The 25,525-nt window shown below is 55.5% G+C and overlaps 6 protein-coding genes across 6 annotated transcripts; 2 read left to right on the top strand and 4 right to left on the bottom strand.

The window, feature by feature from the left end:
• Positions 1 to 23: 23 nt before the first annotated feature.
• Positions 24 to 1,101, bottom strand: TRIREDRAFT_112193 (uncharacterized protein; the record flags this gene model as incomplete). The annotated part of the gene is made up of 2 exons (XM_006969508.1): positions 24 to 55; positions 489 to 1,101. The coding sequence occupies 2 exons, from the start codon at positions 1,099 to 1,101 to the stop codon at positions 24 to 26; spliced, it is 645 nt and encodes a 214-aa protein (XP_006969570.1).
• Positions 1,102 to 1,405: 304 nt separating this feature from the next.
• TRIREDRAFT_52553 (uncharacterized protein) lies at positions 1,406 to 8,429 on the bottom strand. The gene is made up of 6 exons (XM_006969507.1): positions 7,909 to 8,429; positions 7,744 to 7,848; positions 3,864 to 7,597; positions 3,471 to 3,695; positions 1,810 to 3,411; positions 1,406 to 1,746 (listed from the first exon to the last, which is right to left on the bottom strand). Exons 1-6 carry the CDS (start codon positions 8,006 to 8,008, stop codon positions 1,636 to 1,638), a joined length of 5,877 nt encoding a protein of 1,958 aa, XP_006969569.1. The 5' UTR covers positions 8,009 to 8,429; the 3' UTR covers positions 1,406 to 1,635.
• Positions 8,430 to 9,371: 942 nt separating this feature from the next.
• On the top strand, positions 9,372 to 10,068 carry TRIREDRAFT_112190 (uncharacterized protein; the record flags this gene model as incomplete). Its single annotated transcript, XM_006969527.1, has 2 exons — positions 9,372 to 9,527; positions 9,622 to 10,068. 2 exons carry the CDS (start codon positions 9,372 to 9,374, stop codon positions 10,066 to 10,068), a joined length of 603 nt encoding a protein of 200 aa, XP_006969589.1.
• Positions 10,069 to 11,074: 1,006 nt separating this feature from the next.
• TRIREDRAFT_52550 (epsin-like clathrin-binding protein) lies at positions 11,075 to 13,356 on the bottom strand (the record flags this gene model as incomplete). The annotated part of the gene is made up of 4 exons (XM_006969506.1): positions 12,765 to 13,356; positions 12,625 to 12,694; positions 12,342 to 12,562; positions 11,075 to 12,273 (listed from the first exon to the last, which is right to left on the bottom strand). Coding segments are annotated over exons 1-4 (1,563 nt in total), but the record flags the coding sequence as incomplete, so codon positions are not given.
• A 1,551-nt stretch (positions 13,357 to 14,907) lies between these two features.
• Positions 14,908 to 16,149, bottom strand: TRIREDRAFT_82280 (mitochondrial 2-oxoglutarate/2-oxoadipate transporter-like protein; the record flags this gene model as incomplete). Its single annotated transcript, XM_006969505.1, has 6 exons — positions 16,063 to 16,149; positions 15,976 to 15,998; positions 15,901 to 15,911; positions 15,721 to 15,834; positions 15,043 to 15,661; positions 14,908 to 14,991 (listed from the first exon to the last, which is right to left on the bottom strand). Exons 1-6 carry the CDS (start codon positions 16,106 to 16,108, stop codon positions 14,908 to 14,910), a joined length of 897 nt encoding a protein of 298 aa, XP_006969567.1. The 5' UTR covers positions 16,109 to 16,149.
• A 2,023-nt stretch (positions 16,150 to 18,172) lies between these two features.
• Positions 18,173 to 23,063, top strand: TRIREDRAFT_124104 (uncharacterized protein; the record flags this gene model as incomplete). Its single annotated transcript, XM_006969526.1, has 2 exons — positions 18,173 to 18,828; positions 18,896 to 23,063. The coding sequence occupies 2 exons, from the start codon at positions 18,173 to 18,175 to the stop codon at positions 23,061 to 23,063; spliced, it is 4,824 nt and encodes a 1,607-aa protein (XP_006969588.1).
• Positions 23,064 to 25,525: the final 2,462 nt, after the last annotated feature.

Below are 25,525 nucleotides of genomic sequence, written 5' to 3'. Positions count from 1 at the left end.
TTTCTATTTAATTCGCTGCTTTTTCACTGGTATTCGATTGGGAAAAGGCCGGCGCCTAGGGACAATCAGGTTGGGGGTCTTATGGTATACCTCTCTCTATCTTGTAGCTTGATACTTTTGCGTTTCCGTGACTAGGAGGACAAGAAGTGTAGCTTGAGAAACGCGTAAGGGGGGAAAGGGGATAAATCTGTTCCTTTTCCGATACGGACGCGGTTGGTTCTATATAATACATCACGACAGTTGACCCTCACCCCTTTGACTTTCATCATGATTGTCACCTTCGCCGTCGCCATCGCCCTCATCATATTCACCACCACCTTCCCTCCTCCTCTCCTCCCAAAACCCCTTTCCGTAGCTTACAAGAATCTCCTCCCCCTTTCTTATCCCCCCTTCACCCCCCTTTTTCTTCTTCCCCTTCTTCCCTCCACCAGCACCAGAACACCCCCCAACCGCCCAAACACCCACACAAACCTCTCCCCACCTCTCACAAAACGCATTCCCAAACCTCGCATTCGGCCTCCCCTTGCCCCTTCCCCCACCACCACCACCACCGCCGCCGCCAGCAAAAGAAGAAGAAGAAGAAGTAGGAGAAAAAGAAACAACGGGAACGCCGCGATAATCATTCACAAACCGCCCCTCGTTGCCCCCCAGCGCCGCATCCACCGCGACATCCATCTCCCTCTCCAGCCAAATATCATAGTCGCTCTCCTCGCTCGTCGTCCCCTTACCGTGCAGCCTGCCTAGGTACGCCACGATGAGCTCGCCAGGGAGGATGTTTGCTGCCGCAAAGAGGCCGAATTGGCCGTGGGCCGGGTGCAGCGGGTTCGTGATGGGGAGGATCTTGACGCGCGGGCAGGGGGTTTCGGTTGCGGGGGATGAGGCTGGGATGAGGGGGAGGAGGGTGTCTTCGTGGAGGTGGTACTGAGGTTGAGGTTGATGCTTGCTGTTGCTGTTGCTGGTGGTGGTGGAAGTGGTGGTTTTGGTGGTGATGATGTTGGGTTTTGTGCGGAGGAATTGCAGTTGGGTGGGTGTTAGGTCTTTGCCGTGCTGGGGGGCTTTGAAGTAGGGCAGCGAAGGGGGCCAGTTTTTGGGTTTGGACATGGTTGGATATGGTGCTTGGGTATGTGTATATTGCGTAAATAAGAGTGTGTTTGAATGGTTTTGATGTTGTTCGGTTGCAGCAAGATATTCTTCAGCGTCTAGGTAGGCGTTGAAGGGAAAGGAATCCACCGAAGATTTGGCGTTAAGCCAGTAATACCGGCCGTTTGGTTCAACACCAACAAAATCATCACCTTCACCTGCATCTGCATTGCGTACGACGACAGATTGTGCCAATTTGGATGAAAAACAGCAATTATACTACAGTACTAGTTAAGCCTCTGCCAGGCTTTTCCTCTCCCTACCTTTCCACGCCACGGTTCGACCTCAACCCTCCGCCACCGGTCTGCATATCCTCCCTCCTTCGTCTCTTTGTATAGCAACAAAAGGAAAGAGATAAGAGAGGAAGAAGAAAAAAAGAAACAGAAACAACATTAAAGATCAAATCACTCCATCGCAGCAGGTATTTCCAGGTCCTACTCGTCTCATCTCGTCCCGTCTGGTTTCCTGCTCGTTCTTCATTCGCAATCCCACTGCCTAATGCGACATGACCTCTCTGTAGCGGTCAAGGCTCAGGTCAACCGAGTATGCGAGCAGCCGATCTTGGGTAAGAGGAAGGCTCAAGATTCTGGAGCGAAGTTCCATATCCTGCGATAGTGTTAGTGGCAGATGACAGGAAGACGGGTGTACATCAAGCCAGTTTCCACATACCTGTTTCTGCCGTGTCAACTTGACAATCTCACGGGCAGTCTCGTCCGCCATGTCGGAAATGGCAGCATATCGAGTAATGTTGCTCTCCACTCCCGCATCCTTCATCGCGTTCAAGCCAGCGAGGAGCCTGTCCAGCAGGGCAGGAGTTGCGCTTTCTCCTCTGCTGCGGGACTCCATCAGCTGGAGGAAGTGGCTGTAAATCTCACCACCCTGAGTCCATTCTGCAATGTCTTGTTGACGGTCCTGGAACTGCGAGATGAGAGAGGACAGGCCGGCGTAGTCACGCTCAACGATGGCCTGAGGAGCCACGTGCTGGACCAAGATGCGGTGGGCCTCGACGTGCGATCCCGCTCGCAAGAGGCACTGCACTTCGGCCACGGCATCTTTCTTGACACACCGCATGTAAAGCGCGAGCGCTTCCCAGACCCACGCTGCCGGGACGCGATACTTGTCCGTGAGCGTGACAAAGTTGGCATCGGATTCGAATCCGATCAGGTCGGCGTGCTGGCAGAGATGCTCCTGGAGAGCCTTCTTGCGTGCCGCCGTGTGGTGCAGGTGCAGCAGCACAAAGGCGGCCTCAAGCCACTCTCCTGCTCGGGTAAGCTGGGCGGCATATGCAAGGGTAGCTGCATCGGCCTTTTCGATTCCGTCTGCGCCGTACGAGACCTTGCCCGTCGAGGTCAGGGCAAGGCCCAGCTGCCATCGAAGTCTCGCCTCAAGAGGAGACAGCTGCGAGTTCTCGGGGCGGAGAACAGCCTCCAGATCGGCGTCGGCGTCGGCATACAGCTGCAACAGACCCCATAGGAGGTCCTGGCGGGAGTCGATGTTGGCGTCGTCCCAGAGAGGGGCGATGCCCTGCTCAACGTACCAAGGGCGAGGTAAGTCTTCCTTATCCTGGGCGATGTCGTCCTTGAAGCTGTCGACAGCGACGGACAAGTCATCGTGACTCGAGATGGCATACCACAATCGCAAGCCAAACGATTGTTTCCAGTCCAGACCAAACTTCTTCGAGATGACAAACGAATCGACCCGATCCTCGTTGGGCACGCCCTTCAGACCTTCGCACACACACACATTTCCACCCAACAATTCGTAAATGGTACGAATAGCCTCGGAGAACTCGGACAGCATCTTGGAGTCCAGCCACGACTTGATCTGCTCTCTCATTTCCCTCTTCGCGACTTCGCTAGTGCCGATCATGGGGAGCAGAGTGGCAAGGCGGAAGTTTTTGCCATCCAGGAGATGCTTACAGGCCTCGGGAATCCGGTGACCAGCGAGGCATGCGAGCGCCTTCTCTTCGCTGGTGGCCGCCAATCCGACGGCCGTGGATGAAGCCTGTTCCACCAAGTCGGACCAGAACTGAGACAGCTTGTTCCGGCGCACCAAATACTCCTCGTCAGTCGAGCCAAGGTTGTCCAGGTCGTCGAACAAGATGCTGGCAAGCTCCCAGACCTGCTTCTCGTGGATGCTGGCCGCGTCGTTCGTACTCTTGTGATGGTACAGGCTCTTGAGGCTTGTGACATGCAGGGTGGCCTGGGGCACTCCTTCAACAAGGCGAATCTCGGTTACGACATCCTGGGATTGCAGATACTTCTTGGATGGCTGGAATGAAGACGTTAGTTGTTGTCACTGCGCTCATCAGGACCAGAAAGACGACGAACCTCAGCAGCGAACGTAGCAAGACGAATCTCCTGTTCATCGGTTTGTATACTGGATCGCTGAAACGTAAGGATATCCGTCATGTCGCGTATAGACCGACGCGAATGTGAGCCGTCAAGCGATCGAACCAAGACAAGGGTCTCGTCCGGCCCCCAAGTTGGCCTTGACGGAGCCGCTAGCTCGTTATCTTCGGGGGTGACGACCTTAGCCTGACGTTCGTAGGGGGACTATATTTGACACAAGTTTTTTTTTTAGCATTTTATTCGATTATAGTTTAAATACACACAGGGCCCGTATGAAATAAGCAGAGGAAAGGAAGGAAAACAAGTGGCGAAAACAGTGATCAAAGTTCAAAGGGATAAGTGTCAATATTACGAAACAGTGAGGGTACCGACCTTGGGAAGACCTTTGGCAGATGGAGAAGCGTTCAACTCCCGGCGCGCCGGCTTCGGCTTCGGCTTCTCAAACAAGGAGTTCATCAGGTCGATACTCGTGGCAAATCCATGGCCTTGATCCATACCAATCTGGGCACTCATCGCAGCTCCATCTTTCCTGTCAGACCGGGTCAAGCTTTTGCCCCAGATGGACGACTTCCGAAAGTCCGCCTCATCGCCGAGATCAAACGAAACCGTCTTTCCCCCCTGCTTATAGGGAGACTCAGCCAGCTCTCTCAGCAGGTAGCGGTCCCGCTTCATGGGGCTGACCGTCTTCCTCAACATCTCCATCCAATCGTCACCGTCTGCGACTTCCAGTTTGACGGGGCCAGCCGAGTCCTTGATGGCTCTCATTCTGGCTCTGAGGATGCCACCAGGAGTTGCGGTCAACCGCTTGGTATCCTGGCCACCCTCGGACGAGGCATCGTCATGCTCCGCGGCGAGATGCTGTCCGATGGAAGACCTCGTCATGTCTTCATCCTCGGACATATCATACTCTGCGATGTCGTCGCCGGTCATCTCGTTTTCCAGCGACAGCTTGACATCATGTGTGGCAGAGTCCGCGGAGCTAACCCCTAAAAAAGACTGCTGTCCAGTCTGCTCAGTCGTAAACATTCCTTCCTCCTCGTCGAACGCCCCCGGCAGCATGTGCGATTGAGAGAACACCATCACATCGTCACCTTGCGACGACGCTGGTGCGTGGAATGCTGCCGACGGTGCGATGTTCGACAATGGGGCGGCAGCAGGAAGGTCGAGAGTCGTGTCAAACTCGGTCTCGTCGTCAGAGTCGTCCAGTCCGTAGGTCGTGAAGTGCTCGACTGAGAAGGTCCAGACGCCAGTCTCGGGATCGTAGCTTTCGAAAGTGGTATCGACAATGCGCTTGAGCCGCTCAATGTGCTTGTTGAAGCGCTTCGGGTCGTTGGCGATCCTCTTGTCTCGGCCACCACGAGGCCAGGACTGCTCCAGTGAGATTCTAGCAGGCACATTGAGACCCTTGCCGACAGGCGGCTTCTTCGCCGCAATGGGATAGACCGTCGCGGACCGAGGCTCCAGCTGGATGATACCGCCGCAGAGCTCATCCAGATCAATGCCACTGAGGTCGACCGGGACCTTGAAGGTAATGGAACCGACGTTCTCTCGGCCAACAGTAAAGTTGTCAACCCGCTGGCGCTGAACTCTATTCATGTTCTGGATTTCTTCCCGCGTGGGCTCCATCCAGTACTTCCCGGGCGCATTGTCAAATCCGTTGGCCGGGGGCTCGGGAGTGCCAGTCTCTTCCTCCTGGACGATGGCCAATTCCTTATCCTTGCCCTTGACTTGCTCCATGTCGGGAGTTCGGAGCCCGTTCGAAACGGGCGTCGCCTTGTCGGATCGAGGAGTCTCATCGCTGGGGGTCTCGGGCACATCTCCAGGGGCTGGCAGAGCCGCCCGAACAGGAGGAGAGTCCTCGCCGTCCACGTTGGTATCGAAGCTGACCCGCTTAGACAGCTTTCGCGGGCCGGTTCCATTATCGCCATTCTGCCTGTCCCTTTGCGGCGTGGAGAAGAGGTCGCTCCTCAGTTCGCGGTTAATAACCAGCTTCTTCGAGCCCGAGTTTCCATACCAGCGCGTGTTATTCGTGTTTGAAAAGGCACCGGGCAGAAGAATGCTGTCGTCGACATTGACAGTGCGGCGCAGGCTGTTCGAAGACACGCTCTTGGTAAGGGAGGTTCCGCTGCCGGTGCCGCCGAGCAAGCTACGACCCAGAGTGTTGGGAGTGCCAGAGAGTCCTGCAGGGCTTGCTCCTCCAGGAGTCCCATAGTTGCTGTAGGAAAAGCCAAAGCCCCTCTTCTGAGGAGTGCCGAAGCGGCCTGACGCCGCGGGGGTGAACTTGTACATGGGGAAGATTGACGGCCGCTTGGGCTTCGGCTGTCCGCTCAGGGGAACAGCGAGCGGACCTGGATTCGGGACCTCGCCTCCACTAACTCCAGAAAACAGGGACGGCGAGCCGTAGGCAGAGACGTCGTTGAGGTTCGCAGTCAGTCCCTGGGGCGCGTTGCTCACTTGCTGAGAGGCCCCCAGCAGAGAGCCACCGAGGCCAAGCCCCTGCTGCTGCTGCTGGCCACCAGCGTTGCCGAAAATGCCGCCCTGAGTTCCCGTTGCAGTGTTACCAAAGAGTCCTCCACCTGAAGCCGCCGGGGTCGATCCAAAGAGGCCCCCGGGCTTCTGCTGGTTCGCTGCTGACCCAAAAAGGCCTGTACCCCCAGCTTGTTGAGTCTGAGCTGTGGTGCCAGCACCTCCGAAGAGGCCTGTTCCGCCAGTGTTGCCTTGCCCAGCGGTGGTCCCTCCAAAGAGGCCGCCACCCGTAGCTGGCTTGGCTCCAAAAAGGCCTCCGGTGTTGGTGTTTGTGCCACCCAGGCCCGTCGATCCCTGCTGCTGAGTGCCGCCGAAGAGGCCGCCGCCGGTGTTGGTGGCAGCGGGCGTCGAGCCGAAGAGTCCACCCGTGGCTGGTTTCTGCTGAGCGTTTCCAAACAATCCTCCAGATTGCTGGGTCTGAGCCTGGCCAAACAGTCCTCCCGAGGGAGCCTGCTGCTGCTGAGCGGTGTTCCCAAAGAGACCTCCACTTGGCTGTGCGCTGGTGTTGGCGTTGCCAAAGAGCCCACCACCAGTGGTATTGGTGCCAGAGCCGAAAGCGTTGGTGGTGGCTCCTCCGAAGCCTGTCGATGTCGTGCTTGGGTTGTTCCCGAAGCTGAACCCAGTGCCTGCGGGTTTGTTCTGAGTGTTGCTGCCGAACAAGCCGCCGCCGGTGTTGGACGCAGCGGTATTCGCCGAGCCAAAGAGCCCACCACCAGCGGTGTTTGTCGAGCCAAAGCCAGACGTGGCGGTATTGGTGGTGCCGCTTCCAAACAGACCACCGGTTTGGTTCTGCTGGGTGGTGTTCCCAAAGAGTCCTCCGCTTGGCTTGTTGGCGTTGCCAAAGAGGCCACCACCAGTGTTGCTAGCAGCGGTGTTTGCACCAAAGCCGCCGCCGAATCCAGAGGTTGCGGTGTTGGTGTTGGTGTTGGATCCGAACAGTCCACCTGTGGTGTTTGTCGCTCCAAAACCACCAGTCGCAGGTGTGCTCGTCTGGTTGGCTGCGCCAAAGCCGCCGCCGAAACCTGAGCTCACTCCAAACGCGCCAGCGCCGCTGGGGTTGCCGTGTCGCCTCCCCTGGACGTAGTCGGCCAATCTCAGCTCATCAGCAGACCACTTCTTATAGGGGTCTTGGAACAGGATGTTCTGGAAGGCATTCGACTGATTGGTGCTGCTGTTGGGCTCTTTCTCGGTGAAGGCCTGGAACGGAGTGACAGCCGTGCCGGGAGGATCGCCACTGGCGCCGCCCCCCAGGGTATTTGTCGATCCAAAGTTGCCAAAGCCCGTGCCCGTAGTGGTGGTGTTGGAGCCGCCGCCAAAGAGAGACGAGCCCGTGTTCGCAGTTCCGAAACCGCCTGCTGGTTTATTAGCATTCCCGAATAGGCCCCCGCCAGTGGTGTTACTGCCAAAAGCAGAGGGGGTAGCAGTAGTGTTGGTGTTTGACCCAAAACCACCAAAGCCCGTACCGGTGCTGCTAGGGGTGCTGGAGGCTCCGAAGAGACCACCTGAAGCAGGAGTAGTAGTAGCTGTCGACCCGAAGGCAGGCTTGCTGCCAAAGCCGCCCGTGTTGGACCCAAACCCGCCTTCGTTACCTTGGTTAGTATCTGGGAATTGAAGAAGAGTCCAGGGCGACGTCAGGAGAGGGCATCGTCAAGGGCCGAGCAAAGCGACCCACGAGCCTCCGTGCGTGGGTCCACGCCGCCATTCAGTCACGGGAAAAGAAACTTACCGGCTGTCGAGCCAAAGCCGCCCGTGGTATTGGTGTTGCTGCCAAACATGCCGCCGCCGGTGTTGGTATTCGTGCCGAAGCCTCCGCCGGTGTTGGAGCCGAAGCCTATATGTCTCGTGGTTAGTGGCTGGTGTAACGCTCCGTCGTGATCGAGGTTGAATGTACCTGACGAGGTGGTGTTATTGTTGGCCCCAAAGCCACCGAATCCGCCCGTCGACTGCTGCTGGTTGTTGGAGCCGAAGCCCCCAAATCCGCCGAACGACATGGTGGGCGTCCGTGTGTCGCGGTATTCGGAGGAAGTGACTGATGCTGCGAGCTACCCCCTTGTAGTGGGATGCTGCCTTTGCTGTGGTGAAGTGGATGCTTCGCGAAAGAGGGACTCGAGATGGGCGCGATTCAGTACCGGCCACGAACAACAGATCAAGAATCGCAGGCGAAAGCGCGCATATGCGATGAAAAGGATATGGACGGTAGCAGAAGCCGCTTCGATTGCACAAGCCCAGCTGCGAGGCGATGAGTCGCTGATGGAAAAGTCGCGTTCTGGCGAGCTGATGGCCGTATTTTTCTCGTTTCCGAGGGCTGAGCCGCGACAAAGGGCGCCGCCGCAACGACGAGCCGGACGAACCGTCAATGAATCGAGCGCGAGACAGAGAAAGAAAACGAGGGAGAATGTGGACTATCAGTCAGAGACCCAAGAGGTGCAGCGGCCAAGGGCTGAGTGCCTCTTTAATACCTCTGGCGGGAAGGTCACCTTGAGCTGATGAGCAGCACACAGGGAGGCAAAAGTTGGAGGTCAAGGCAAAATGACGGCTTGCTTAGGTAGGTTTGCTTTGATCAGCTCAGCTTTTTTTTCGTGTCGCTGCTGCAGGCGCTAAAAAAGGTACCTCTGTGCTGGGCCAAGGCTGACTACTACATGTACGGCTGCTTCCAGGTTGGTGCCTCAGACCAGAAGCTTCCCCTCATTGGTCAAAGCGACCGTGCTGACTAACTTGAGCCAATCAGCGCTGCCAATTGCCCTGCCTGGCGGGTGCCTGGACCACTGCCTGGAAGCGACTGGACCTACTGCAGTACAGCGCATGGTCAGGTGCTGCTCCCCCCTGTGAGGCAGCACAGCAGTGCCCTCAGCAGCCAGGCGAAGGCGTCAGCGGGTGCGTTCGGGGAGCCTCAGAGCCTGAAGGCCGCTGGAATCGCGAGCGCAAGCCGCCCGCCAAACAGCGGCGCGTCAAGCTCCGTCGCGTCGCATCGATCCCTCGTCCGGCAAAATATTGACATCTGATCCCGCCTCAACCCAAGCAGAATCAGTCTCTCCGTACTTTCGTGATAGCTGCAGACGGGCCTCCTCTTTATTTCACTTATCCCTGTTATATCACGCATCGCGCATCTCTGTACCAATTTTCTTTCCGTCCTCCTACTGCGCCATTATCTACAGCTTGGGCTCCTTTCCCACGCCTGATCGAACCCCGTATAAGCTTCTAAGAGAGAGAGAGAGAGAAAAAAAAAGAAACGACGAAAAATTAAGGCCCAATCCTCTTTGGATACGGTATCGCATACGCAACGCGCAACTCCACGGCTCGCTCGCTTGGCTTCACGAGAACAACACACACACGGCTTGACATCCCGCCTCGAGTATGAACTCTCACACGCCTCGCCCATTCCCAGGGCGATCAATACCAGGAGGGTCCAACCAGCACTCGCAGCAACGGAACCCCCCCGCGCCGCAGGTCTCTTCGAACGAGGACTACGGCAACATCGCCGACGAGGATCGCGAACACATTGACGAAGTCGTAAGTCGCTGCCACAGACTGATCAAGTTCCGCATGCTCGTTTTCTCCTTCTCACACGTGCGGGCGCTCTGCCACGCCGCCGCCGCTGCTCTAGTTCGACCTGATGGACATGAAGAAGAAAGGCTGGCTCAACAGCTACGAATTCAAACACTCCCTCGCCGCGCTGGGCTTCGACATGCCCAAGCCCGACTACTGCAGAGAACTCGAACACTACGGCACGGTGCCGCCCGACTGGCGAGATCCCCACAGCTGTCCCGTCAACCGCCTGCTCATCTACCCCGACCAGTTCCGGTTATGCGCCGCGAAGCTCATCGCCAGGCGGGACCCGCGCGAGGAGGCGATCAAGGTGTTCAACATGTTCGACTACGACCAGGACGGCATCATCTCGGTCGAGGACATGCGGCATCTCGCTCAGGACATCAAGGAAGAGCGCACAATGACGGACGAAGAGATACAGACCATGATAGAACACCTCGACCACGACGGCAAAGGCGGAGTGAACTTGGAAGAGTTCATACAGATGATGGAGGAGGCTGGTTAGTTGGGGCCAGAGGAAGGAAGCCGAAACAAGCCATTTGACTACACAAGATGCTCCATCCCAAGCCCCTGCCAGCCTCGTCGACAAGATCATGACGTTCACAGCGCAGAGCTATGCTCGCCATAGCAGACATGGCTCGCCTTCTCGAGCGTTCGCCCTTGTCAGGATGTATGGCAGCTTGATCGATTCTCTCAGCAGCCCACGATTTCGAAATGTTGCCGAGTTCTAGTCAAAGGACAATGGATCACATATAATGCGCACATGGTCTCTTACAAAACCCCATCTCTCTTGTTTATTTCTCTTTCTTTTGGCGTATCGGTAGTTTTCTGTTTCTACATCTATTTTAGTCTTCCCCTCTCTTGTTCTTTTAGGATTATCTTATGTATAACGAGACAAATGGCAGCAGGAGTTGCTTTCGGCTTCACGAGTAGAACAGACAGAGTGCTACGATGATACATCTACCTTATGCGAGCATTCATGAGGAGGGGGATTGGACAAAGGGTTATCAGAAAGGTCAAAGTCAGATCTACAATTTTTTTTATTTCCAGAGGCGCGTTGTCTAAATGGAACATACCACGTGGTTCGGACGAGGAAATAGGGAAGGAAAAGCAGAGAGGTAAAGGAGAGGTAGAGAAATCCAGTTTGATTCCACCGTGGCCACCCAAACGAATAGTATCTCATTCCCTTCCCCTGGCAAAGTCAAGAAAACAGAATTGGTACCAAGCCAAGACGCAACCGTTGCTGCAGGGAATAGAGACGGCTTTCAATTTCAAAAGGGGAAAAAATGAGAAAAGGTATAAGTCCATGAAAAAGGAGAATAGGAAGAAGCGGCAATATTAGAGAGTGACAAGAACAACAAGAGTCCCACAGTGCCATCATTGGTATATAAGAATTATTCCATGATTTTCTTTCTTTAAACTCCTTCGCCTTAAAACTGAATCAAGTCTTGCGCCTGGCCCTGCTGCTGCGGTCGTTGCTGGGCTCCAAATGGATTGCTGTTCATCTGAGGCTGGCTACCATAGGTGATGCTCGGCATGCCCGTGAATTGCTGTCGCAAAAAGGGGTTGTTGCCGGTGGCTTCTGGGTTGAGGCGGCCAAGGCCCGCGCCGGCGCTGTTGACGAACGTTCCCGGAGCCGTGTGCTGTGAAGGGATTCGCAAGTCTCCCGTGTTTCCGTATGTGTCCATGCCGTCTCCAGAAGCCAGCAAAGCGTTCAGCTTCCTCTCGTGCTCACTAAGCTCCCGCTGAGGGGCGGTATAATTGAGCCTCTGCTGCTGCTGCTGTTGCTGCTGCTGCAAACCAAACTGGGGCTGGGGCTGGTTGAAGTTGGAAAGAGTCTTTTGCTCTGGCAGAGGGCTGAGAGAAGTAAGAGAAGATGTCGCAGGTCTTGCTGATTGAGGCCTGTTCTGAGCAAACGGGTTGTTGGAACCGGTCGGCGTGGGTTGAAGAGACTGCTGCTGCAGGTGATTGGTCGCCCAAGGATTGTTGCTTCCAGGCTGGACGGCCAAGTCCAGAGCCGGTGAAGGCTGGAGGTGCTGTTGTTGACCAAACTGCTGCGGCTGCAGAAACTGTTGCTGCTGCTGCGCAAGCAGATTACCCGTCGGCATCGGGGCAAAGGCGTCAACGCCAAAACCGGTGTTGTAATTTGGCTGCCAGCCAGTCGGTTGCGGCTGCTGGTATCCGGTATAGGCATTTCCCAAATAGCCAGTCGGTTGGGGAATCTGCGCGGCCTGCTGATCAATAGGGTTGGCCCAGAAATCCACGGCGTTGCCTTGCTGGTATCCCTGGTTGAAGCCAGTGTGCTGTGGCTGAGATGTCGCGGGAGTATCGTCGTCGAACAGAGAGGCGGCATTTGCGTCTTCCAGCTCACGGCGCCTTCTCTCCTCCTCCTCCTGGCTCAGCTTGATGGCCTTTGCGAGATCGTCGTCGTTGTCGCCGTTGGAGCGGTTCTGCCTCCTCTTTCTGTCCTCCTCCTCCTGGTATTTGCTGGCTTCGATGGCGAGGCGATATTCAGTGTCGTCTTCGTCCGCCGCCGGGGCTCTCCGTTCGGACCGAGGCTGTCGTCGCTGGGATTGCTCGGCGTACTGCGGGCCGAAGTCAGAGTCGAGACCCATGACACGCGATTTCCACGACTTCCGGTCGCTTCGCTCTGCTCGCAATCGTTCGTCATTGAGGATGAGGGCGGTCAATTCCTTTGCCGCGACACGGACTGCGCACCACGTTAGATTTTGATAAGACCGCCAACTAGGAACAAGTAAAGAGAGCCTAGAAACCCACCATTTTGCCCGACATCGCGACCTTCTTCGTCAATGTACTGAAATTCTCGCAACGTCTTGATAATGTAGATGCTCTGGCGCGCCCATGTGACGACGAGCTCTGAGCCCTCGTGCAGGCAGTAGTCGAGGACTTTGAGCGCCTTAAGGACGTGGCGCCAATTCTTTCCTTTATCGTTGAGTCTCTTGTCGAGCATATCCATAATATCGTAGAACTCGGTGGACCTGCAGTTGAGCTCACAGTTAGTGTGACGCCATGATACCTGCTTGTTCAGAGCGTGACATACGTGCTGAACGTCATCTGAGCGATCTCGCTCATCTGCGTGCCCGTCGGGCCCCATGGATCATTGCTGGTGGCTGTGCGAAGAAGCTGCGGTTAGCATCGCGAAACTGAGACTGGGGAGCGGCGATTCTGGCGGTGACCAACCCTCTCGGACCTTGACCTGGGCGTGAGAGTACCCTTTGGTCACGTTTTTCACGCTGCGCATAACCTTGGACATGGTGGGCGAGCTGTAGTGTTCACGACTGGAGGAGTAGAGAAGTAAAAAAAGAAGCAAGAAAAGGAGAAGTGCGTGCGGCTACCCTGGATAGCCGGCGCACGAGAGGCTTGATGGGGGGAAGTTGTCAGAGAGGTCGCAGCTAGTCGCCGGAAAGGAGTGAGGAGGGAAATGAGATGAGATCGGACGACGGCCCGGGGGTCGCGCAGCGAACTCAGCCGCTGAAGCTGGACGCTGCGAGCGTAAATCGCGGGCAAACAGCTGCTGCAGCTGTACAAACAAGAGGCATCCAGATGCCTGATGAGCGTCACAGAGAAAGGCGATCGCCAGTTCGGACTCAGCAGCGGCAGAAGCTGTGGTGCGCTCTGGACCTGGAGGTGCTTGGCGTGGGGCGGCTGATCGCAATCTATTCGTGGCGCTTGACAAAGGGGAGACGACGCAGTTCAAGAGAGAGCCGTCAGTCGTGCGAGCGAGAGCGACGACGAGGTGAGGCGGGATTGCGCGGCGCACCGGGTAGAGGAAGAGAGAGAGGGGAGGAGGAGGCGGATTGACGTTCGCAGAGAGAAGAAGAATGGAAGGGCCTCGTCCGGGAAGATGGATGGCTGGATGAACAAGCTACCTTATGGCTGGTCGACAGGCGCCTCGCCTCGCCTTGGTTTCCAGCTAGCTCGAGTCGGTTTACGTACGCTCCCTGGCCTGATTACGTTAGGACCGGGAGGAGAAGCGAAGGAAGACTGGAAAGCAGAGTGCATAAAACAAGGATTCACAGGCTGCATGGACAAAAATACCCGGGCATGCCGAGGCGGAGGTTCGGAGCTCTGCTCTCGGCGCCTGTGGCCGGCTTTTTGTCAGTTGCCTGTGACGCCTCAAAGCTGCATGTCTCTCCGGTGCAATGTACTGTTCCTTACGTCACGGGCGTGGCGCCGCCCCATCACCAGCCACGCAGCAGCTAAAAGCTGAGGGAAATACCGTAGCACTTCTCGAACGCCTTGGAGGTATCCTACGGAAAAGCCCGTCAGCCCAGGCTTACCCTACATTATCACTATTTGATAGGTCGCCAGCTGGGAAATGAAGACAAAAGAGTCATGGCAATGACATATTTGGGGGGCCAGAGCTGCATGTGTGGTTCATGCGTGTTTCCACTGCCTCGACTGGGGCCTCCTGAAGCCGCAGCAAAGGCAAAAGCAGCCAAGGCACAGCAAGCTTTCCACCCGCCTGTGCCCAATCAGCCCTCATGTACATATGTACAGATACCTTGCTTGGATAGGTAGCCAAGAGGGCAGCTCCGATTCGGCCGGATATCCCAACCCTGCGTCAGTGCCAGTTCGGCCACAGCGGTCCCTGCCGCCGGCGTTCCGGCGCTCGGTGTTTGCCCGGCTGAGATGGGCTTCCAAGGCTTCGTCACGACCTTGTCAAATGTGTCAAGCCTGTCAAACCTGTTGATCAACTCCAGGGGCCTTGTCTCGAATTGCTCTGTTCGGTTGAACAGGGTGACGTCAATTCAGGTACACAACTGGCCTCGAAGCATTGCAGGTGGTCAAGGGCGCGTTCATCTCGTTGGCAGGTATCCCAACACACGCTTGATTTGTCATTGAATGCAAGCTCTCAACTCCCAGCAACCAAGCGCTCCTCGGGGCAGCATACCATTTTTGCACGCATCGGGCCTATTCGATGAACATGATACCCGATCAAAGCAGTTTGCTAGAGCCGTTTCTTTAAGAGAAAAAATATCACGATATGGAGAGGTAGAGCAAGCGAGTGAGTACAGGGTAAATTGCGCCAAAGCGTCTAGTTCAAGAGATCTTGTCGTCTACCTGTATCTGCCCATGCACTCATTGCAAAATCGATAATATGAAGCGCTAGAACCTCCCGTATATGTCTAAGCCCCGAAAAACTACCTACAGGTCATCGCTCTTTTAGTCACGAAACAAAAGCAGGAAGATATAATACCCGTCTATCCAAGAGAAAATCATCAAACTGCTCAGCTTCAACCCCAGAGGTATAGTGCTCTAGGATCGGTGTGAGAAGTTAGACGTATCAGTCTAGTCGACGCTCCAATGCTGCTTGTCGGACTTATGACTGCCACTTGCGGAAAGTGTCCATGACGGTGGTGAACACGACCAAAAGGATACCACCTCCTGGTCCAAGACGGAGGACCTGCCAAGGCATTAGCGCATGCAAACTGTCCACCAACGGGCAAAAACTCACCTTGGGCAAAAAGCCCTTGTACAAAGCACCGAACCCTTCTTCCTTGAAGACAGTGACCACGGAGGGGAAGGCCCAGTTGTACTTGCGAACTTGACCTGCAACTTTGGGGGTGTTCTGGATCCTGCTCTTGACCACGTCCAGCGGGGTGTTGAGGATGGTTCCCACAGTTCCACCGATGGCACCAGAGATCAAGTCGTTCATCATCTTGCCCTTGCTGGTCTCAGACTTGGGCAGCAGTTGCCGGACCTGGAAGATACAGCCAAAGTAGCCAGCGTTCCAGAGGATGTGGCGCCACATTGTGCTCTCGAGGCCCTGGTAAAGGGCGAGGGGGCCCTCGTTCTTGACCGTCTTGACAACGCAGTCGACCATGCCGTTGTATTTTCCAGCCGACGCCTTGTCCTGCAGACGAATCTTGACCAGCTCAAAGGGAACGACGACGAAGGACTCGGTGGCGCCTGCGGTAGCGCCAGTAAGGACCGACAGGGACTGGTTCATCTTGTCGACGCCAAACATCTTGCGGTAGACCTTGCCCCATTCGTCGTTGGCAGCAAACTTGGTGGCTCGCTTGGGAGCTTCCATCAGGATCGGGGCAGAGATGCCACGGTAGAGTCGAGAAAAGCTGCACCTTTGTGAGACGAGAGCGTGAACGGAGACATGGGCGGACGGTGTATGGCATACCCTTCATTCTTGATGATCTTCTTGAAGCAATCAAGCATGCCGTTGTAAGCTTCGGCACCGGTGCCTGTGCCAGTCTGCAGCTGGACTCGCGTCTTGACCACATCCAGAGGATACCTGGCCGGGTGTTTGGTCAGTATGGCGGTCTATGCTGGCGGAAATGGAGACTGTAGAGGAACGCACATGACCAGGATCTATCAGTGTAGGCATCGATCGTCAGCTGAAGCGTTTGTCAAGGGATCTGGGACCATATCGCACCTCCGAGACGCCCGCAATTGCGCCTGAGCGATATCATCAGTCAGCCATTCGTGCCATTGCACAATGCGAGTAGTATCTGCGCCCTACCTGCGGCGAACTGGTACTGGAAAGCAAGGGGCTTTTCTTCGGCCATCTTGAGGGGATTGCTGGGTCGGTCAATTGCGATGCTGAAGCGATTCCGAGGCACAGGCGCCGAGCACAGATGCGGTCGTCACTTTGTCAGTGATTTGCGGAGGAGGATCGGAGCGTCACTCTGGAGGGGATTTTTTTCGTTCTTTAGTGGCGGGCGGGCAATTCTAATGGGCTGAGAGACGCCGGCTATAAGCGAATGGCCCCCACAGGCGCTAGCAGAAACCCCTGTGGACGTTCTTAGCGGCTCAAGGTTGTTTGAGCTGCCACCTCAGGAACTGGACGAGGAACACGCGACACCTCAATGCAAGCAGGCTGTGGACGTGTGATGGCTCTACATCCAATGTATAATTACATGTATAAAAAAAGCCCAAGAGGCGACTACTAGATAGGTACACAGACCCTTGGGCAAGCGTCATGCCCAATGCTTAAGGGATCGGACCAGTATTCCCCCCAATCTTGCAATTGATGGGCGCCTGTTTGTGCGTATAAGGTATACATCTCCGACGGCGGGAATTCGGGCATACCAGGCAAGGTAGAGAAATATTCTTCGACTTGATATTGCTACCTACCTTTCCCGAAATACCTCCAATATTCACGATACGGCTACGTCAAGAAGTGTTACTTGCATGGGATCATCAAAGGTGCATCCTCTGACCTCTCGAAGGCTCCAGCATCCTGCTCGCCATCTTCAAAGGGTTGTTTCCTCGGGACACAACAGGTAGGGGTGGTACTTCAAAACTTACATTCGACGTTGCTCTCAAAGCCATTCAAAGCCAACAGTGGTTTGTTGGTATAGGTACTATCAGATGAATTCTGCAAGGAAGAGACAGACTCCCCCAACTGCCTTGGAATGGCGGGGTTCAACATGCTCCCCACAAACTGGAGATTATGCACGCGCTGGCGGCCTTCGGCATGGCCCGGCTTCTTGGTGCGTGTCCGTTTCAAGGTCCCTGTAGCCATGCTGAAACTCCCCTTTTGCTCCAGTATCAGAATCCATAGCACTTTCGCTGCCCAGGCTCGAATCAGATCACTGCCATTACTAGCACAACCATTACCGGTGCTCTGGCTCAGGCGTGGTGTTAGAAGCACCAAACACTCGTGCCTCGTGATACATGTCCAGCAAATAAAAGCCGCGCAACGTCGACATGTGCTGTCTCAGCACCGCCGTATCTGGAAGCTGGAGGTATCGAAGCGATTGGGCACAGGCTGCAGTTGGGCGCTGCGATTGGCCACGGCCTTCAGAGAGCAAAAAGAGCCATCCCAGGGCTATCCGCCTTATCGGCGTAGGTGCTCCGTGGGCCGGATCTAAAACCCCGCCATCGCCAACCGTCAAGGCCAAAAGGAGGAATCGGCGGTACATCTTGAGAGAGTCGAAATGCTAAGAATCTACATCAGCTGTGGAATGCCTTTCCATCATGAGAGGCTTTTGAGTATCAGAGTCAACTCGTTGGAGACTATGATTGCACCTGACGGCTCTAGTTCCAGATCTCAGACTTATTATCTTCTCTCGCACCCTCTTGGTGCCCCGCTTCTTGCACTACGTCCATGAGCCTCGGAGTTTCGATCTAGCCTCTGCCGCGACTGATTCAGGTCTTTTCCGCCACCAGGGACCACGTTCACGGAGCTTGGAAGCCTTGGGGAGATATAATCATCACCAACCAGCTTTTCATTCTTCCAACGTCACGTCCTCCCTCGCGCTGAAACCCATCTTGAGGATCCAACCTCACTGCTTCCTCCTCGAGCCTCGACACAGCATACCGGCGACGACGATTTCTCAGCTGTTCAACGACAATCGCATCCTGCTTGCAAACCTGGCGATAAGGCTCGTCGAGTCCCCCACACGCACGCCTGCTGCCGCCACGTCGAGTCGCACAACGTCCCAGCGGATCTGCAAACTTTTCCGGCACGAGAGAGCTGTTCGACTGTGGTGACAGAGGCGTCTGCAACTCTCCGGCGCTTCGAATCGCACCTTTAAACAAGCCGTGAGCCTGCGAGACTCACAGCGAGGTGCCTTTTCAGGCGTCTGGGCCTCACCTCCGTCCTGCAGCTGCGTTATCCCCGGCCGATGAGTCATTTGCTGTGGAAATACTTCTGGGAAAACGATGTCGACAAGTTTCGGCGTCTGCTGGCCCCGGCCGGCCCCAATTCCCAGGCGGCGGCGGTGAGGAGTCCAGCCGTGGGCGCTGCGTCGCATCTTGGAGCGAGTCCCGGTAGTGTCGGGACATCGCCGAGAGCTACCGTCAAGTCGCGCAAGCCGTCGGGCTATGCTCCCGGTCTTGGGAAGGCAAGAGACGGAAGTTCTGGGTTGAGCAAAGCGGAAGTCAACAGCCGGGACCATGCCGGCCTGACGCTGCTGTTGCGCGCATCCTCATCGACCGATCCAAACGCTCTGGCCTTTGTCCAGGCTCTGCTGGATCACCCCCAAATCGACTTATACGCCCAGGACCCCGAGAGTGGCTGGAACGCCCTCCACAGGTCGCTGTACGCTGGAAATGCATCAATAGCTCGAGCATTGCTGGCCAAGGAGCGTGACGATTTGGTCAACCACGCCCTTGGGGCCGTGAACAAGGTCGGCCAGCTGATCAAGACCAAGGATCACGAGGGCAACAGCCCGTTTGACCTGTATAACTCGACAATTGCTGCGAGATCGTTGCGCCATACGCTGGTCCAATCTCTAAACGATGATGATTCGGACTATGGCGACGGCGACTTTGAGCAAATGTTCGTAACGGCCTTCCAAGTCTCATTATTTTGTATCCGCTTCTAACGCTGACCTTGACCCATTTAGCTCGACGAAACTCTCCCATGCCAACAAGCATTACGCCGAGGGAGACGAGTTGTTCATGTTTGGCAGCAACAAAAACCTGTCCCTCGGAGTTGGGGACGAAGACGACCGGCAATATCCCGAGCGCATCATGCTTCAGCGGTCAGATCAGCTGATACGCCGATTCTTCGAAGATTATCTGACGCAGAAACATGTCGATGCGCCACTAAACGTCACGACAGATCTGGAGGCCATCCCCACTCTTGTTCAAAATCGATCCCTAGTCATCCAGGACGTGGCCATGTCGAAGCTGCATAGCGCGATTCTTACCGACGATCCGATATCCAACCTTTACGTCTGTGGAGTTGGTCGCGGCGGAAGGCTAGGCCTTGGCGACGAGAACACACAGTTCAAGTTTACTCCTCTCCATGGTCCCTTTGCGGACAAAAAGGTCAGCCAGGTGGCACTGGGGCAAAACCACTCAATGGCCGTCGTAGGGAACGGTGAACTGTGGACTTGGGGTCTCAATTCCGACTCGCAACTCGGCTACGTGCTGCCTCCTCCTCTGAGGACGGATGAGGAGCCAATGAGCCTCGTCCCACGCCAAGTATTCGGTCCTCTCAAGAAAGAGGTTGTCCTCGGCGTCGCCGCTTCGTCCATCCACTCGGTGGCGCACACAGGCTCGTCACTGTATACCTGGGGCCGTAATGTAGGCCAGCTTGCCCTGATGGATTCCGACTCTAGATCTCTTGACCTGCAGCAGACTCCTCGAAAGGTTGCTGCGTCTCTACTATCGGCCCCGATCGAGATGGTCTCGGCGATTGACAGGGCCACTATTTGCTTGTTATCGAATCACCAAGTCTGGGTGTTCACAAACTATGGTTACAACCTGATACGATTTCCCTTTCCCGATGCGGCTCTCCACCGGAGGCTTAACGCAAGCCTCTATTCGGCCATGTCCGAAGTGTCGCGGAGGGACATTCGGTACATCACATCTGGAGGCGACACCATCGCGGCAGTCACAGCTCGTGGCGATTTGTTCACCATGCAAGTGAGCAACAAGGGTGATTTAGGAGCCCCTTCCGGCTCTACGACCAACCCTGTTAAGATCAAGAGTGCCGTGACGCAGCCGCAGTGCATATGGGACTCAGGAAAAGACGGCGTTCTCTCAGTTGGCGTTGGGGAACATGGATCTGTCATCATTTGCACAGAATCGGGCGCTGTCTGGAGGAGAATCAAGCGCCTCAAGGGCAAGTTTGAGTCTTCTGTGGATGCAAGGAGGAAAGATTTCAAGTTCCAGCGCGTTCCCTACATCACCGATTGTGTGGCTGTCCGCAGCTCTACTTTTGGTGCGTTCGCCGCCATCCGAAAAGATTGCAAAGTCATGTCTCAGGAAATTCCCATTGCCGAGCAGGGCCTCTGGAAGGACATTGGCGCGCTTCTTTGCCTGAAAGATTTCCATGCTCCTGGCACCGACGATGAGAGAGATTCGTCACGAAAAGCCTGGAACGCTTCCATTAGGAGAGAGGGTCCTGGCACTGTGGCACACCAGCTCCTAAGCTCCGCAGACATCGAAACGGACTTGCTCCGCTGGCTACAAGGCAACTACTCCTTGTACGACACCGACCTTGAGATCCGCACTTCTGCGGCCCCAGACATCAGGATACCGGTCCACGGGTGGCTTCTCTCCGCAAGAAGCTCCATCCTCCGCGCGGCTTTGTCTGACTTCCGGCTGGATGGCTCTCAAGCCCAATCGGAGACCTTTGTCATCGAATGCCTCGACGACAAGATGGTGCTGACCCTGCTCCATGTTGATATCTTTACAATGCTCAACGTTGTGGTATATGCCTACCTGGACAACATCGTCCCCGTTTGGAAGTACACCCGTGAAGCCCCGGCGATGGCCCATCGCTTCCGTCAAGTTCGGACGGATCTGATGAAGGTCGCTACAAAGCTCAATATGCCCAAGCTGGAAGCCGCTGCCCGGTTACAGGCAGGGTTGGAACGAACGCTCGATGCTGATATGCAGGGAGCCATCAACGATCCGATGTTCTTCGATGACGGTGACGTCGTGTTGGAGTTGGATGGCGACGAGGTGACGGTCCACAGCCATCTTCTCTGCCAACGCTGTCCCTTTTTCGACGGCATGTTCAATGGCAGGTCGCAAGGCCAGTGGCTGACTGAACGTCGTCATGGAGCACAGCAGGCAGAACCGGTTCGGATCGACCTCAAACACATCCACCCAGAAACTCTTTCTTATGTGCTCAAGTACTTGTACGGAGACGTTGGCGAGGAAATCTTCGATGATGTGACGGCTGCGTCTCTTGATGAGTTCTCGGAGCTCGTCTTGGATGTGCTCAGCGTGGCCAACGAGCTCATGATCGACCGATTGTCGCAGATATGCCAGTCCTTGATTGGCAAATTCGTGACAACGCGCAACATTTCCAATCTCCTCAACGTAATCAGCGCCTGTGCAGTTGCGGAGTTTAAGGATACTGGTCTGGAGTACTTGTGCCTGCAGCTTGAATCCATGCTCGAGAATCACCTCTTGGATGGCCTCGACGAAGAGCTCCTGTATGAGCTAGATTGCAAGATTCGGGACAATCAGCTCGCGTGCTTCCCATTTGCAAAGAGCGGCAGAGCGGAGCTACTGCTCCACGAGAAGCATCCTGACCTGGCGGCGGATATTGAAGAAGAAAGGCGGCGCCGCGTCAAGGAGATGGCATTTAGACATGCACAGAGGGAAGAGGAGAAGAGGTTGAATACTGCGTACAAAGCGCGCTTTGGAAGCTTGGATGACCCTACCCGAGGACCACCAACTCCGGAGAAGAACAGCAGGCAGCCTCGACTGGGCAGAAACGAGCCATCAAGCCCGGCTTTAAGGGCAAAGGACTCCCTTACCGACATGATCTTTGACATGGAGGAGGTAGGGCACTCGGGAGGAAGCAGTGTTGTATCTCCACAATTGTCACCACCACTTACCCGCGTTCATGTCGATGATGTGGCGACGTCAAAGGCCCCGGCGGAATGGAAGAAGTCAAAGGGCAAAGAAAAAGCAGAGATACCTCAGTCACCCGCTGCAAGTGGCATTTCTCGCCAGCAGCCGACGATGGACCCTGTGATACTCAGGAGTGAAGCAGGGTCCCCTTACTCGGCAAACAACTCCCCATGGGCTCCTGCGGCGCTGTCTACCGCTAAGCTAGATTTGAAGGACATCATGTCTGAGGCTTCCGGGAAGTCGGCATTGTCAGCCGCTCTATCAGCAGCCCAGACGACAAAGGAATCGGCCAGCAAGCCGCAGCCGCTGTCCAAGATGTCACAAAAGGAACGCAAGAGACAGATGCAGATGCAGCTCGAAACCCAAGTCGCAGCACAGGAGGAGCAGGCAAGGGCGGTTCCGTGGGAAACAGCATCATCCAACAAGAAGCAGCAGCCGCCGCCGTGGAAAGCTGCAGCTCCCGTTCCAAAAACTTCACTGCAGCAAGCCATGGCATCTGACGTTGCGCAGCGGAATGCGATTTCTACCAATGCCAAACCCTTGGTGGCGTCTGAATCTAACGTTCAGTCCGCACAAATACGGACAGCATCTCCAGACACTCGCTTCCCAGGCCAAGGGCGGCCTGGAAACTCCCCAGCAGCGACGCCGCAAGCAGGCTCTGGAGGAGGATTGGGGAAGCAGCCGCCTAGCAAGCCTCTGATACCGCACTCGAAATCTTACATCAAGCCGGCGCAGAAGACGGAACCGACGTTGGGGCTGAGCATGGCGGATATCATCGGACAGCAGCAGAGAGAACAGCAGCTGGTCAAGGAGGCGGTGGCAAAGCGATCACTTCAAGAGATTCAACAAGAGCAAGCTTTCCAAGAGTGGTGGGACCAAGAGAGCCGTCGTGCACAGGAAGAGGAGGCCAGGCGACAAAATAGAGCAAAGGGCAAGGAAGAGCAGCAGGGGGGAGGAGGCGGAGGAGGAGGAGGAGGAAGAGGTGGTGGTAGTGGTAGTGGTGGTGGTGGTGCAGGAGGAGGGAGACGTGGCCGTCGGGGCAGAGGCGGAAAGGCCCGAGGCAATGAGCCGTCGAGCAATCAGCAGCAGTCGGGCGTTGCTGAAGGCACGAGTTCCAGGGAAGCACCCAAGACTGGTGGTAATGCGTCCCGGGGTGGCAGAGGCAGAGGGAAGGCCGGCAGAGGCGGGGCATAGGTTTTGCGCATTATCTGTTGGGTTATGATTACTATGCTTGGCTTACCGGATTAACAGTATTTGACGGCTGGATCGGCGGCGGTTCATATTCTAGAATATCCCATCCTACCTACATGCAATTCTTTGTACATGGATGCGCTGTTTGTAACAATACCAATCATGATATGGCACGTTTCTCCCAGCACCGCAGGTGTACCTTTTGTATGTGACTGACCCGTTCCAACGCCGTAGGAGGAGTTCCGACAGCCGTCCGGAACCGGCACCCAGAACTGCGGAGACGGCCAATTCATCAATTCCCTTCTGAATACCAGGTAGGTACGTTGACGAGGAACTGCCAGCGCATCTTGCTACGTGACACCACAAGCAGCCATTCAGAAGCTGGCCGGGGCCTCACCGACAACGGATTGCGCGTGTAGCAGTTGTTCAGTAGGGCTTGTGAGAGGAGCGTGCTGTACGACGCCAATCCCGAGACTTGTCTTGTCCTACCCACGGGCTAGAGGTAGTAGCTGTGAGAGGACGGCCAGGACCTGGAGGGTGATTGTATTGTTGCGGCTGGAGAATGAGAGGTGGCTGTTTTGTGATTACATGTACCTAGTAGGTGTCGATAGATGCATGTGATATATCGATATATGAGGTACCTACCTTATGTAGGGGCCCTGCTCTCTGGAATGGGCTATGGAAGATGTCCACTGCTGTCGGGTTCCAAATTGTCAGGATGCTCCAACAGTAGTACTCACTGCAATAATCTATACACCCATGTACGGCACATGTTGACTCCCTCTTCCTTCACCTGGATTTCACCATCTCCACGGCGTTTGCGTGCTGCGCGCCTAGGATTCGTAGATCTCGAAATCTCACCCGTCCACACCAAGAGGTGAATGGCGTGCAAGGACGTGCACCTTTGCTTGAATACTAGTACCTTAGGTAATCCCTTATGTGCCTTATGTATTATCACGTCGTCTTGTCTCTTAGCTGTACGGATGATATTACTTGTTGACCCCCATCAGCTGCGTTGTTATGCCAGGTACCGCAACAGTACATACTACTACTACTACAGTACTACTACCTAGGTACGACGCCTCGAGAGTGTCTGGCCAGCGCGGAGGGGAAATCGGAGTGCATATTGATGCCCTTGGCGACGTCAACGACAAAGCGGCCAACCACGGAGCCGCGATAGGGGCCGCCGCTCTCCGCTGTTCGGCATTGACGGCCCCCTTTGGGGTCGAGGCGCTGAATCACTACTACTAAGATACCAACTGTAGTCGATCAAGTAATCAATCCATCAATGAGATGGATGATACATAGCGTGCCAGGTAAAGGTGCTAAAACCTGCCCTGCAGCGGCTCGTTTTGGGCCTTCATCAGCGGTGTGATGGGACTGTGCGCGTCTCATTCATAGGTAGGTACTCCATGTAATTGAGTGTTTCTGAGCGTCAAAGTGTTGGTGGCTGCGCCAGAGTCGGGAGAATGCCCGTACGTGTGGCAGCAGCACCACATGTCCCGAGGTCCTGTTTCGGCTACAGCGATCCAGACGATACCGTATAGGTACTACCTACTCATTGGAACAGGTCCATACTATTACCACCTGGCGTTTCTTACCTCAGTGCCCAGGTACATTACATAGCAGCTTGGGCGCATCATGCATGCTGCCAATCGACATTCATTCCTTCGATATCGCGGGCATGAGCACGAGACCAAGCATCGCGAGCTGGCTCTCGTACCAACACTGTAGCATCAAGTAGCGTCGGAACTTGCGCGTTTCAGGCTCCAAGCCCCTAGCCCACTGTAGCCCACTGTTGCCCACTGTTGCCCACTGTAGTCCAGCACGTCAGTGCCTCGTGCCGCCTGTTATCGCGGTGGCTGATACCGCGCTACCTCGTGAGTACTTGTGCGGCACCTGGCGGCTGGACCTCAGCTGTGTGCCTCCGGCTCTAACAACCCCGGCTCTCTCCAAAACCTTAATCAGCATCAGTCTTATGCTGACGAGAGAGAGAGAGAGAGAGAGAGAGAAGAGAACCTCGAAGCATCCAAGTTTCACATTTCGAATTGTCTTTCTCCGTTCCCCAGACCTAAGCCGTCCTTGAGCCAGCATCTCCGTCTCCCGCGGTACTACATGTTAGTACTTGCGGGCTACTTACCTCAAAGCTCACCGCTTGTAAGGGCATCGGCACACCTTATAGCACTTTACGCGCTGGCGGATGTGTGACGAAAGGGCGCTGTAAGAGGCAAAAGAGGTCCACGGTACCTGACCCGATAGCGCTCCAGCTTCCCCCTTCAGGGTACCGGCAGTACTTGTACAGTACCTAGGTTACCTACAGCACGCAGCCCACTCCCCTGGCCTCTGGCCTCCAGCCGCTATCACGGGGTCGGACGGGTGCCGGGGCGAGTGACTCTGTGCTAAAAGGAGCTCGCGTCCTGTGACGATACTCGTCTCCACAGACTTTATCGATTCGCAGTCGGTGG

Source organism: Trichoderma reesei, assembly GCF_000167675.1.
Source record: "Trichoderma reesei QM6a unplaced genomic scaffold TRIREscaffold_34, whole genome shotgun sequence".
Classification (NCBI taxonomy): Eukaryota; Fungi; Ascomycota; class Sordariomycetes; order Hypocreales; family Hypocreaceae; genus Trichoderma; species Trichoderma reesei.
The sequence above is the reverse complement of the archived record's forward strand: the minus strand, read 5'-3'. Positions and strand labels throughout refer to the sequence as shown.

Bases quoted from the DNA above. Each gene is read 5' to 3' on its own strand.
- TRIREDRAFT_52553 (XM_006969507.1), bottom strand. From the start codon at position 8,008: ATGTCGTTCGGCGGATTTGGGGGCTTCGGCTCCAACAACCAGCAGCAG. The intron at 7,598-7,743 runs GTAAGTTTCTTT...AAGGTAACGAAG, and splicing joins CGGCTTTGGCTCGACAGCCG to GCGGGTTTGGGTCCAACACG. The intron at 3,696-3,863 runs GTCGGTACCCTC...TGTCAAATATAG, and splicing joins CTGCCAAAGGTCTTCCCAAG to TCCCCCTACGAACGTCAGGC.